The 13,948-nt window shown below is 33.5% G+C and overlaps 1 protein-coding gene across 3 annotated transcripts; it reads right to left on the reverse strand.

The window, feature by feature from the left end:
* Positions 1–3,200: 3,200 nt before the first annotated feature.
* Positions 3,201–11,284, reverse strand: LOC100267909 (uncharacterized). Of its 3 annotated transcripts, none has more exons than XM_019222878.2 (9): positions 9,141–11,283; positions 8,878–9,062; positions 8,644–8,742; positions 8,370–8,522; positions 7,983–8,146; positions 6,663–6,810; positions 6,411–6,533; positions 6,237–6,324; positions 3,201–3,694 (listed from the first exon to the last, which is right to left on the reverse strand). In XM_019222878.2, exons 1-9 carry the CDS (start codon positions 11,188–11,190, stop codon positions 3,531–3,533), a joined length of 3,174 nt encoding a protein of 1,057 aa, XP_019078423.1. In that variant the 5' UTR covers positions 11,191–11,283; the 3' UTR covers positions 3,201–3,530. The 3 variants fall into 3 exon arrangements, 2 of the variants coding, with proteins under 2 accessions (XP_019078423.1, XP_010656403.1); XR_002031105.2 differs by adding an exon at positions 5,947–6,065 and having other exon boundaries at positions 3,607–3,694; positions 8,878–11,284; XM_010658101.3 differs by having other exon boundaries at positions 8,878–11,283.
* Between the last annotated feature and the right edge of the window lie 2,664 nt (positions 11,285–13,948).

Raw genomic sequence — 13,948 nt, forward strand, 5'->3', positions numbered from 1 at the left:
TTTTCAACCTTAGTTTAACACTTATTTAATTAATTTTCTTAAAATATACTATTACTTAAAAAAAATTAATATTTTCACATGGAAACATCATCTAACTTGGGTAGAAAATCATTTCATATTTAACAAATATTAATAATAGTATTATTATTTTTAAAAAAATTGTAATTTGAACTTCAATTTCAACTTCTTAGGTTAAAAGTCAGTAAGCTTATTCCAAATGAGACCTGTCATTTCCACGCGCCAAGGAGATGTGGGAGTGTTCATGTGGGTGAAATTATCGTTGGGCCCACCACTCCCGAGCCGGTTCTCAAGGATCGAGTCGGCCTAAAACCAAGTCGAATGAGATGGGAGGACCCCGAGTTGACGGCTGAGTCAGACTTGGCCCTGACCAGCCACGCCAAGACAACCGCACACTGGATCAGCCCAGCTCCACCTGGCGGCAACCTTAAAAACACAATTACTTTTACTTTTTAACACCAAAAATTAATTGAATTAGGTTTATCACGGTGTTTGTTTTTTTTATTGAATAAAAAAAACTAAAATATTTAACTTTTTTTTATTTAGCTAAAAATAACCTGTTAAACATCGTGCAATATAACTAAATTGAACCTATCAATAACAAATTCATTTTAATTATATTAGACGATATCAATAAATTATTTTTATCTGAATAGAAAAAATCAAATATTATGACTTTTTTTATTAGTAAAAAAACAAACATCACCTTCAAGGGTGAGTTCCAATTTTTTTTCCTTTTTTGCCCTTTTCTAAAAGGTACCACCCATCTGCTTCCCTTTATATCGTGGAAATAATAAGAGAAAATAAGGCGATCTTGTTGGAAACAGGGGGATTGTGTCAATTGGTCAAACAATATGGAGGTCGTTTTCTTGGAAATACAGAAGTTTAGTCACATGGCTTAAAATAACGTCAAAGGTTCAATTAGAGTACAAATGAAAATTTTGATATTAAAAGTATTAGTAACGCAACGTTCAAGTTATTGAAATGGTCGCCCCCGATTCATATTTCCTACTTCTTCGTTGGGTTAGTATTTAGGTGAACTTCTTGGTCAGAAACCGGACATTCTTACCTGCCAGGAAGGTGAAGAAGCCTACTTTGAAGTTGGAAAGAAATGTATAAGAAATTGGGCGCGCGACCTTGTGGAAGCATCTCTTTGTTTTCAGGAGACTGGTCAGGAGTTGAATGCCTGTGAAAATTTATGAGAAATCTCTCCTACCTCTCTTTGAAGCTTGAACAGTTTGTTTGATTGTAGCCCAAGTCATAATATTTTACTTTCCCTTAGTCTATAGCAGTCAGCTTCATCCTCAAGATACGCCACTGATTTTCCTAACACATCTCCCATTATTATCCCATGCCTTTGGGACTCAACTTCCTGTTTTAATAGCATGCTTATTTTAAAAGATATAAAAATGGAGAAGAGACGAAATAACAAAAGAAATAAACATGGTGGTTAACACTTAACATTCAAAGGACACCAAAACAAAGCAAAACACTACAATCCCAACACACAGTATCATAGAAAATTCAAACATGGCCGACTCATTGAAGCTCTAATTTGAATAGGCTGCCCCCAGAGTGAAAAACCCCACAAGAAAAATATTCACGAACCTCCAAATCTAGGTTCATAGGTGGAATATAAAGCTAGAAGCATTATTGTAATCTATCATATACCTTTTTATGAATGCATCCTGATCAACATACTTTAAAAATCAATTGTCTAAAAGTAACAAGAAAAAACATGTTTATCTGTTATTCAAGCGTGACATTCAAGTCAAGGGTGACTACACGTTCGCAATAAGCATCATCAGTTACCCCTGACCTTATTCCTATATTTTAACAAAGTGAAAAAAAATATATATATATCTGCAAATGATGTTAGTGGTGTAAGAGGCACTACTCAGGGTAAAGACATAGGACAGCAGGAAAGTTAATAGAAAGGGGAAAGAATACAACCTTCATGGGTTGGCATGTAATTCCTGGTGGCATCATTATTGTCTATAATCTTAAGTGGAATCTTCACTCTCTTTCTACCTTCCTTTGTCACCATTTGAGCTCTTTGAACCACTGCTAGACACCAAACAAGTGGGTACACCTTGTATCACTTTTCGGCAAGTTGTAAATCCTGTCACTGAATATGATATCCTCCACACAAGTATGTATGTGTGTACATATATATGGACATAGCAATATAAAGTTGTGGCCCACTGAGTTCATGATATAAAGCAAGAGAAACATGCATAAAATACAAGTATTCTGCCAAGTGAAAATGATACCTAAAACACACTTCTCCCAAAAAAATATTTTCTCACTTTTACATCTCAAATAGAAATCGCATAGCAATGCCTAAGAGAGGCGGAGATGGTGTTTCTCCATAATAAGTGAGACTACTCATCTTTGATTTGCAACATAAATTTAGGTTTAATGTCAAAAAACCTTAATATACCTAGCACATTTCTGCCTTTGAAATGCCCAAAAAACCTGCAATAGCAAATAGGGTTTTGACAATATAAACACAACCCACACAGGAAGTCTAAAAGGTAACAATTTTATAATCGGCTTTTCATTTTGGATGATTCGACAGATACAAATTAACACATTTGAAGATGAAAATTAAAAAAGGCTCCAGCACTGTAGAACCAAAAACAAACTATTCTCTACTAGATTGTATTTGTATTTTTGCTAAAGCTTCCTGTTATAGATCCACAATATTTCCCCCCTTTTTTTTTTCTTCATAATAATCAGCAGAATGCAACAATGCATACATTATGGAGTTAGGACTCTAAAAATTCGAAACCAAATCATTTTTGTTAGTGAATGGAATGCAAACTAAAATAAAAAATTGGAATTTAACAAAAATAAGCAGATAAACAAACATGAAACACAGCTGAAGACCTTATAAAAAAAATGGCATTAGAAGATTAGTTAGCAACTGGATTTTTGAGGAGAATATCATAGATCTTAATACCTTTGCTTTTGGCTGCCAAAAGTGATGAGCTTCCTCCCTGGTTAGGCTTCCATAGTAATATATTAAATGGCAAATTACCCAACAATGTTAGTGCCATACTTCTGATCTGCTGCTGCAATACCCACGCACATTTCTGACAAAGCATTCATGTGAGGAAAAGGATACTTGAAAATCGTCTGCATTATAAATATTATAACAGATTCAAGATCTATTAGCATTTCTGTAAAACAGTGCATTGCTATTTATAGCTTTGTGAACAAACAATACAAACAAGATTCACAGACGCCTTGTCTTTTCATTAATGAACTACAAAAACTGTTTGTTGTTCACACATAGGCCCCTGTTTACAGACTCTCTATCTCATGCTGGTGATACTGAGAAAGGCTTTGCCTGGTTCAGCTTTCAGCAAGACAAGGGAGTACTGTTCATATCAAACCTGACAGTGGACAGAAAATTTATCCCATCTCAACATGCCCATGTTCCTACACCCCCATTATATTTACACAAAAGGACTCTTAATTTGACATAGCCAGCCATCTTGTGGAAGTCACTTGATGTTCATGGCTGCAGACATAACACGTAGCTCCTTAGCAATCTCTGAGAAATCTGGCCTGGAGCCAGGATCAGATGACCAGCACCTCTCCATCAATGATCTCCATGCTGGGTCACAGGTTGGAATTTTGGGTCGCAGATTGCCTTTGATTATACCAGCTGAAAAAGAAAACCCAAATCTTACTGCCTCAAAGATGCAAAAATATTGTAAGTATTAAATCTGACTAAATGGAATCTAGTTCAGCATCGTCTCTGGAACACTACTACTATTAAGATAAAGCACTACTTCATGAGATGTTCTTTGTTGGAGCATGATATGCACTGTGGCTAAATCTTAACCACTTAAGCTATTTGAAAAATTGGTCATTCAACATGTTATTAGAGCTCACTATATAATTATGTGTGATAAAAAATGTGTGATTTTGTAGCATGTGCCTCTCAATGGTGGGTATGGAATCAGGGCTGAGCATATGATATCCATGGTAGGCCTGGGCCACATGCGAGGGGATAAAGCTTTTAGGAAAATTGGTTACTCAACATTCCTAATTGTGGTCCATAAAATATCAGAAACCTGAAAACACCAAGGATGAGTTAGATATAGGACTGAGGCCTAATTTGTTATAGCTTTATACTTCTAATTTTAACCAAAAGAAGTTGAAACTGAAGTCAAAACCATGATTTCAGAGAAACAATCCTAATATTATAAAATTTTCATTAAGCATAAAACAATTTCCTGCGTTAACTGAAAAGGACATTCACAAGAGAGAACCTTGACATTGCGTCCACATAGACTCTCAAGGAAACCAAAAGTAGTTTTATTAAGATCATGAAAGCAGAAGTAGAAACTCTTGATATGTTTAAAGCCACTTTAAGCATCCAAAAAGTCAATTCAAACAAGGGCTAACATGCTGATCAGACCGAATTTGACTCAGTTTAAAGCATAGTTGTTAAAAACTTACAATACATGATATGCTACAATGATACAATACATTTTTTATGGAACTTGATAACATATCGCAATTTGTATCACAATCTTAGGTGTATCTTACAATTCACATATGTGATGCAGTAATATATATACCTTCAACTATTTTTCATAATTTTTGAGAAAAATCAAATTCAAAAATTATTTTATTAAAAAAATTATTATATTAATTGTTTAAAATATACAAAAAGGTTGTAAATTGATAATATAAAGGAGAGATGTAAAATAACCCTATATGAAAAGTTACATTCATGTTATTAAAGGTTATAACATAAGTTACATAAATTTATTCTTACAATGAATATTAGAAAATTTTCATTTAAATGAATTCAATGTTAACATTGAAAATTATGATAACTAGTGAATAAAAACTTTTACTTAATATTTATCTTTTTTGTTTTGAAAAAATATTTTTTTGAAAAAAATGCCAATTTTTAAAAAAATATTTATGTTTTTTTTGTTTTTAAATTATTCATTTCTAATTTATCTTTTATTTTAAATTTATATTATCCTTTTATTTCATATTATGATTTTATTTTTAACTACTTTTCATATTTATCTCATTAATCCTATTTTAAAAAATCACTATCGCTTCAATTTTAAATATTTTTTATATTTATCATTTTAATTTAATTTAATTTAATTTTAAATATTTTTATTTTAAAATATTAAAAATATAATTTTATTCAAAAACTGTTGAAATATGAAAGCAATTAATGAAGTTCTAATATTTTATAAATTAAAATTAATTTGATAAGATAAATTATTAATATAATTTTTAATAATTTTAATTATTTAAATAAAATAATGTTAATAGAAAAAATTGTAACTACAAATTTGTAATAAAATTTTAAAAACTAAATCTCAAATAAATTATTTTATATAAATCAATTTAATTTTTTATTTAAAATGTAATAAAATATGTTTTAATAAAAGTTGTTTTTAATTTTTAAAATAAATGAATATAAATATATCAAAAGAATTTAAACTATTTTTTTTTAAAAAAAAATTGATAAATATTATCATTAATCATATTTATATCAATTACATTTATAAAATAAATTTAATATGTGTATTTTTTTCTTATTTTAACATTTTTTGAAAGTTTTCTAAGCATTTTCATGAATTTTAAACCATTTTTGTTCTATTGATATTTTTTTCAAAATATCCACCGATATATCGGTAAAATCCAAGTATGGATATATCTGTATTTACAGATATTTCAAACATTGGTTATATATTACTCTATACTTTATGCTTCCAATATAGATGCATATAAATGCATATTTTTTCTACTTCTTTTTCACTATGTAAAAAAATTTATGATACAAGATACAAAAAAAATATAAAAACGATACACAATACCTTTTATGAGTCAACAACCATGGTTTAAAGCTAAAAAAGCTAAATAGTACTTGTGTTTTACCTTTTCATCGACACAAGTCATCGTCAATTTATGGATGAGTATTAGCAGAACTTCAAACATTATAGATTTGAGTAATAAGATAAGACTTCAAAACACGCTTTTCAATAAAGAAAGCCTAGCTGCAGATAACATGTAATCACAAAAATTAGCTTCAAAACTCCACATAATTGAGATGAAAATAAAATAACAATGAAATCACCAAATATTCGTTCAATTATATGAGACTTTTCTATTTGGTTAGTGTAACATACAAATCTACTTGCCATCAAGATTGTCAAGTTGAGCAGTACCTATTATTTCCTCTGAGCTCAACTTTCCATAAGGTTCCTCCCCAGTCAAGAGTTCCCACATGGCTATTCCAAATGAGTATACATCAACCTATATAAAAGAATGAAGGAATCAAGTGAAACAATTGGCAATAGATAAACATGACAAAATTAATAATTTGTGGATAACCATATCACCTTTTCTGTTACCAAGTCATTCTTACTGTTAAAAAGTTCTGGAGCCATCCATGGTATAGTTCCTCGTAACCCACCAGAGATGAGGGTCCTCTGCTTAATTTTTGACAAGCCCAGATCACCAATCTGAAAAAGAAAGGCAGGTGTTGCAAATGAAAATGCCAGGTTGATGATCATGTACCACAAATAAATAACTTAGAAGGGAAGACCAGGAATGAAAGATATTAAAATGTAATGCTTTTCCAGGTAGCATGCCTTGCAAACTGGTCGCTGAGGATCCCTCATATTCATGAACAAGTTATGAGACTTTAAATCGAAATGAACAATGTTCTTCCCATGTAGATATTCCATACCAAAGGCTGCATCCATAGCGATAATTAATCTCTTCCGATGATCAATTGTTCTGTAAATCAGAAACATCTCAATTTAAAGAAAGCCAATGCCAGTATCACTATCTATCAATTTTAAGATCTGTGATCAATGCCTATAGAAAAGATGCAACAAGAAACTCAAACTCAGAATTAGTAACTTAATTGACAAGAGCTTAAGAAAACCAACAAAAGCTTATTACATTACAAGCCAAGTCCAGATGAACAAACAAAAAATTGTACTATTGACAGTATTGGAAAGTAACAACAAATTGCTCATGCTCTCATCATGAGACGAGAATATAAATGTTTTGCATGAAAGACCTTGGTATCTCTGTTCACACAATTCAGGTTAATGGTCATTCTCTTTGCAATATTAAAATCTGGTTCTTCCAATTACAAGCAATGCTTCCTTGCAAGCTTATTCATGAGTATATGTTTAGAACAGAAACATGAATCATGTTCCTATGCAATCTCAATCTGTTGGATTGTCTCAAGTGTTAGTTTAATAGGCATATCTAATTTCATTACTTTCAAGGCACTGCAACATGAATAGGGGCAAGAAGCCAGTTGATTCAGAAGACACAAACCAAGACATGGATTAGCCAGGATATTTATTCTAAATCACATGAAGTGATGTTGTCCCTGGACTACAGATCTCTTTAATGTCTGTCTCATTCCTTTTCTTCATTCTCATATTCCTCTCCAATTACATTATGCCACCAGCTTGACATTTGACATGTAGCACATGCGTGTGTATGTGGGAGCACTGTACTGATATTATGATTTGATCCTAATTGATATCAAGACAGCAAATAGAGATTTGATTAGATTGTAAACAGTATTAAAATAGCAAATATCTATTTCCCTGTGAGGGTTGATTTGGTGGATAGCTCTCCGTATTGATCATCATCTAACCTTCATATAAAGTAATAAACCCCATTTCATGATCTTCAAAATTGTGCTTTAACAATAGTAACTATGGTCATTCAAAGACTTTCAAGGGGGCATGGCTTCTGTTCTATGAATGTGTGTTTTTTGAAGCAAGGTTAGGATAAATGCCTCTTTTGCAAATAGCATGCAAGAGGAGCAGCAGATGTGCACTATATTCAGGTATGAACACGTTCTTCGATCTACTCAGAGAAAAAGAGCAAAACTAAATAGTTTTCTGGCTAAACTAAAAACAAAAGATAAGAAGGTATCATACCGATCTTTTTTTTGCAACACTTGTTTAAGAGAGCCATTCACCATGTATTCTGTTACCGTTGCCAAATTTGTCACAGGTCCATCTGTAACTACACCATAGAATGCCACAATATTTGGATGGTGAAGCTGCCCTAGTATGTGGGCCTCCTTCCAGAACTCTGCAACCTGCAAAGAAGTAAACAAGAAAGAAGTTTCGTTATTAGATAGGCTTGGCCAAAACACTGCTCAAAACTTGGTCTGTTTCTTGTTGAAAATCTGATATTTGTAAAGAATATCATTAAGAAGTGACATGCAAGTTGATGAAAGCATCCAAACAAGGTAAGAGTTAATTATTTTACTCATTGAAAGATGATAAAAATTGGAAAGTTCCAAAATGATGTAATATTACCAATCGGTCCTCCTCCAATGTGTCTTCTGTGAAGCAACTGGGTTTTATCCTCTTAATGGCAACATCAGACCCCTTCCATTTTCCATAAGATACAGTTCCATAAGTACCCGAACCAAGTTCTTTTATGTATTCCAGGTCAGTATTTTTTATAGTCTGCAAAAAATATAAGAAGCTTAAATCCCTCTGAACAGGAAGAAGCAAGCATTTTCTTTTAAATTCCATTTTACCTCAAATGTTAGTAAAAGGAACTAGAGGTATATGCTCAACAGTTTACCTGCAGCTCTCTAGTGGATAGAAGAGAATAAAATGCAGCCAGGTCACTAGATACTCCACCAATTAGCTTAGAGCCTTTATGGCTTTCTTTAATGCAAACCTGCCAAGATGATTCCTTTGTCAGCCAAAGTCAAAGAAAATGCATTACCAATTATGAGATGACAGCTCAACTACATTTTCTTTCTTCATTCTTCTTAAATTATGGTTAGATGAAAGAGAAGAATATAAGCAATACCTTTTCATCAATGCTTAAATCAGATGAAGGGTCCAGTTGGATTTCTTCTTTATGCACATAATCATTTCCCAATTTGGTTGCATTCCCAGTGAGAGAACCGGATTCCATTCCATTTGAGTTGTAAGCTTCTGGGCTTGAGTGTCCATCTATGAGATCCAAATGCTTTGATTGAGACTTTAGTAGGGCTTCAGAAACATCAATGTCAACATGAGAAGAAAGTGCAAGAGGTTCCACTTCTTTGGATGATGACAATGAAAGATTACCCAATGAAAGATCAACTGGAGATGCAACTCCACCTTGTAAAGTATGGGCACCATCACGATGAGTGCTTAATGACTCAATACCTGCTTCCCTATCTGACAGCTTACTGTTGCATCTCAGTTCTGTTCCTTGGCTATAACCTGGATAATTCAGAAAGGCAGAAATATTGTCAACTTTCTGAGGGCTCAATGAGAATGGTTGCCTTGAATCATAACAACCAGATTCACAATTTGTGAGCACTCTGTGACAATTCTGGTAAGGGTTCTGATGTGGAACTTCATGCATCCCACTACCAGAATCAGTTAAGAAACCGTCCTTCAATGGGTTCTCAACAGCATTACGAAACAAGAGGGGTGGGTTGCCCATGCCAGCATATGCACCATGGTAGGCAAATTTACATTCCTCAATATTTGGGCTTCCATATTCAGATGCAAGGATACCCTGGTCTCTTATGTTCTCATTGGCATATTGGAGATCATGGGAGCAAGAGTGACTATTTAAGCTAGAGTCCATCATTCTCATCAATCCTTGCAGTGTATGGGTGTGTGTGCAAGACAATGGCTTCAAATAATTTGGATGGTATGATCTCATAGATTGCCCCTGTTTTGCTATGTTTGGGTTTGGTCTGAGCCCAGGACAGCATCGCCCTGACCAAGACCTTCCGTCCAACCTCAAATTTTGATTGCTACCCATCTCAGAGAGATTACTCTGATGGTTACGTATGTGATATAAACACATCCGATGATTTCTGGTATCACACATGCCAAACCTATGCTTGCGGATGCCACTCTGAAGATCACCCCCCAACGCCCTATCTCTAGCAGACAGGATTTTCATTGGAGAAGCACTTCCCACCATCTCATTGCTGCAAGAAAGCGGCAATAAACTAATCTTCCCTGAATCATAATTTGCAGGACATGGCATGTTTTTCCTGTTGAAATTAGTCCATGACATAGGGTCCATGTTTCTCAAGTCCTGCTTAGCATTAGAACCACTTGACAACGAAATGATACTTGAAATACATGACAGCTGTGGAAACTGAACCACCTCACTGGATGTATTTGAAATGCCTTGATTCATTCCACCTCCATTACACCCAGACAGCCTCAACAAACACTGCCTGGGACTACTCCCATCCACCCTTGTATTTCCATTCCTTACCAAATTTTCAAAATTTTGATTTCCTGGAGAAAGGGCATCCTCAGTTTTGCAAATCAAAATATTCACTTCACGCGGGTGTTCAAAATTCAGATTAGCAGTTTGTTTACTCTTTGGGACTAATGCTTCAGGGGCTAAATCTATAAGTGGGTAACAATATTTTTGCTCGTCAGAACGCCTAAATTCCCTTTCCCCACTGCAAAAACTGCTAATTGGAGCCGGTTTCTTTGCCGAAAACCGTTGTTTCAAGATCACTTTTCTCAGTGAACGATCACTATACCGGCCTCCGGCCACAACAGTCGCCGGATTGTTGATTTCCTTAGTATCAAACTGGAGTCCAAACAAATAGCTCCCACTATTTCGACTTTGAAACACATTACTAATATAATCACCAAAATCACTCACACCCTTCACACAAGTCTCTTTCCCCTCAACACCAAACCCCTTTTTCCCACACACATAATCATTTATGTTTTCAATACAATTCATGGGGAGATTCACGTTAACATACCCATTATCACGGAAAACGAAAATCCTCAATCTTGTTTGCTGTCCGTAGAAGTCCATCTTATCGTACTCATCGACCATGCAACGAACGTCGTCGTCGGAAGCTATCAAAACGAGATTGGTGGTGTCACCGTGAACAGGATCCGACTCGGGAAGGCGGTATTTGAGAGAGAAGGAACGGATATCGGGGCAGAGCTCTGAGATCTTAGACCGAAGTTTCATGAATCCGATGCCTCGGTCGACGGAGATGATACGAGTATCGCCGCCGACGTAACCAAGCTTACCAGAGGGCGGACGCGTCTGGAATCGGCCATTGAAGCTGCAAACGAGTTTCAGTTTCTTCGACGAATTGGGTCTCCTCCGGCGCAACATAGAGGGTTCTTTCATGGATATTAGACAGAGTTAGTAACTGAATCTTTGTGGGAAACAAACGTAGCGCTCGTGAGTCGTGAGGGTTTATAGTAGTGGGGGAACTGGAAAGCTCAATGCCCTTGTATTTTCGGCTCCACGTTGCCTCTAGTTACGGTTTTACCACTCCTCTTATTTATTTATAATAATTAATTAATTATTATATAATAAAATAATTCACAAAGCATGAGACCATTAATAAAAAATTTCGTCTGCTCATTAATTTAGCCACGTGCATAGCGTGCTTGTGAAGGCCTTTACAAATTACATTCCACCACGTGCATGGGATTGTATTATTATTTCATGTCAACAACACATATGAGGTCATTTTGGGATAATATAAAAATCTTCTAATAAAAAATAAAATAACAACTAAAAATGCATATAAATGACTTATTTAGAATTTTATAATTTGGGAAATATTTTTTAATTAAGATTTTAAAAGAAATAAATATTTTCAAATTTTCTTTTCAAAATTATCTAAGTTTCCTAAATTATTTTCTTTATAAAAATGATTTAGACACTTATATTAATTAGAGATATAATATTTTTATTGGAATTCTTGAATTAAAAATAGAGATAAAATATTTTTACGCTTTTAAACTTTCATACCAAATAAAATATAATAAAAGTAAGGCTGACGTGGCAACCAATTTCTCTCCCATTTTAATTTGTGCATGCTTCTTAACAACAATAATGACAATAATAATAAATTTTTGACGGAAAATCTACTTTGGTCAGAATTATGAAATTTAATAGCAGGAACTAATATAGCCGAGTGGCAAATGAGATATTATGGAAGGATAGAGGGGCGTTTAGAAACGAGGCTTTGCTATGTTATCCTAAACAAACTCCTCCCTCCCCCTTATTCTTGAAATTTCCTCCTATAATTTTTATTTATTTTTTATTTTCCATTTTTTTCTATTAATTAAAATGAATTAATATTAGAAAATTAAATTTTTTATTGGTTCAATAGCATTTACACTGTAAAAAGGTCAATCCAATTTGATCCGTAGTAAATTACGGAACTTTATCTTTGAACTTTACATCTGTCACTAATTGTGATTAACAAAAGCTTATGTGGTTGACTGAGCCTATTCTAGACTGATCCCTAATCAACATCTAGTTTAATATTTTTATAATTTATATTATTATAAATAATAATATTTATTTTATTTTTTATTATTATATTAATATTTTATTTTATTTATTATTAAAATTTAAATATATTTATATAAAAAAAATATGGATGAATTTTAAATAAAAAAATAAGACTAGATTAGACTTGTGGAGTATATTTCACCTTAGGCTGGGCACGCAAATTAAGGCTGAAAAGGGCGTCAAGGCATATTTTAGTATCCAAATGGACCAAATCTCCCAGGACATCTTAAACGATACCGTCAACTTCGGCATATTAGACCACCGAAACTCACCTGAAAACAACAAAAGGTATCCCGTATTGCCTTTTTTGTCGCCGACCAATGAGGTTGGGGGAACACGTCATGACTTGGACCCGCTGGAAAACAGAAAGGGTGGCCGCCCAGTAAGGTGAAAAGTCAGCACAGGCACAACACCTCAGCAGATATCGTGGACCCTCTTTGTCGGTTCGACACGTGGGCCATCAAGGAAAGCGCATGCGGACAAATGTTAGGTTCACTAGTTTCTTCCCATCTAAGGGTTTGGTACCATGCTACTGAGGACTACGCTATCACTATGGTATTCCCTCTTTTCCAGGTTCGAGAAAAGGTATTCTCTTATATTTGATCTGTCTATGTATATATATTGATTTGATAAAGTAACCAAAATTGGATTTCTTGCAATAAAAAATAAACTTGCTCCCATTGACCTTCAAATGTATATGTCAATAAAAATTCTTTCTTTCTCTAAACAGACATGTAGTTTTTACATTCATTTGATATAATTTTAAATCATAGTGAACTATCAATGTCATAATAATTTTGAATGTCTTTTATACAAATTAATGAGAACTTTTTTCCTTTTTTTTTTAACAATCTCATTGAGTAAATAAATTTAACTAAGGTTACGAGTAAAGTAACCTTAGTTAAGTTTATGTTAATCTCTATCAAATCTTGTCTTAAATAGGTTTTGGTTAGTTTGATCATTCATTTATTATTCTTAAAAGTTGTCTAGGTATTTAGCAATTGTGAAATTAACAATGTTATAAATTACAAGTAAAGTAATCTTAGTTAAGTTTATGTTAACCTCTATCAAACCGTATCTTAAAGTAGGTTTTCTTTTGGACTCTAGTTCAAAAGGAATATTTGGAATTGCCTTAAAACCCAACATAACAAACACAGAAAGATCTTTAAAGCAAGCATCAATAATGAAATGAGTAAAAGGAATTTTCTAACATACTTCTATTCATATCCATAAAAGTTCATCTAGCATTTTGCTATGGTTTACCTAGCATAAAATATTGAGAACATATTTTGTGTCTTTCCAAGAGTTTAGCAAAAGGATCAAGACATTGTTGTAATTCAATATACTTCCCAAAATATTCATCACCTCTCTATATGACCATACAAGTCCGGAATTAAAGTTCATGGTGCTATTTCTTCTTAATTGAGTAAAAACGTTTTAAAACTTTGAGGATCCATTAAACTCAAAACGCATAATATTTACACAAAGGAAATAATCATTATAAGTGGTATTAAAATTGATCTCCAATTTCGATGTGGGACTATGTTTAACCCTATAAGGTGTGTATGTCTATTTA

This window comes from Vitis vinifera, chromosome 11 (assembly GCF_030704535.1).
Source record: "Vitis vinifera cultivar Pinot Noir 40024 chromosome 11, ASM3070453v1".
NCBI classification, from domain to species: Eukaryota; Viridiplantae; Streptophyta; class Magnoliopsida; order Vitales; family Vitaceae; genus Vitis; species Vitis vinifera.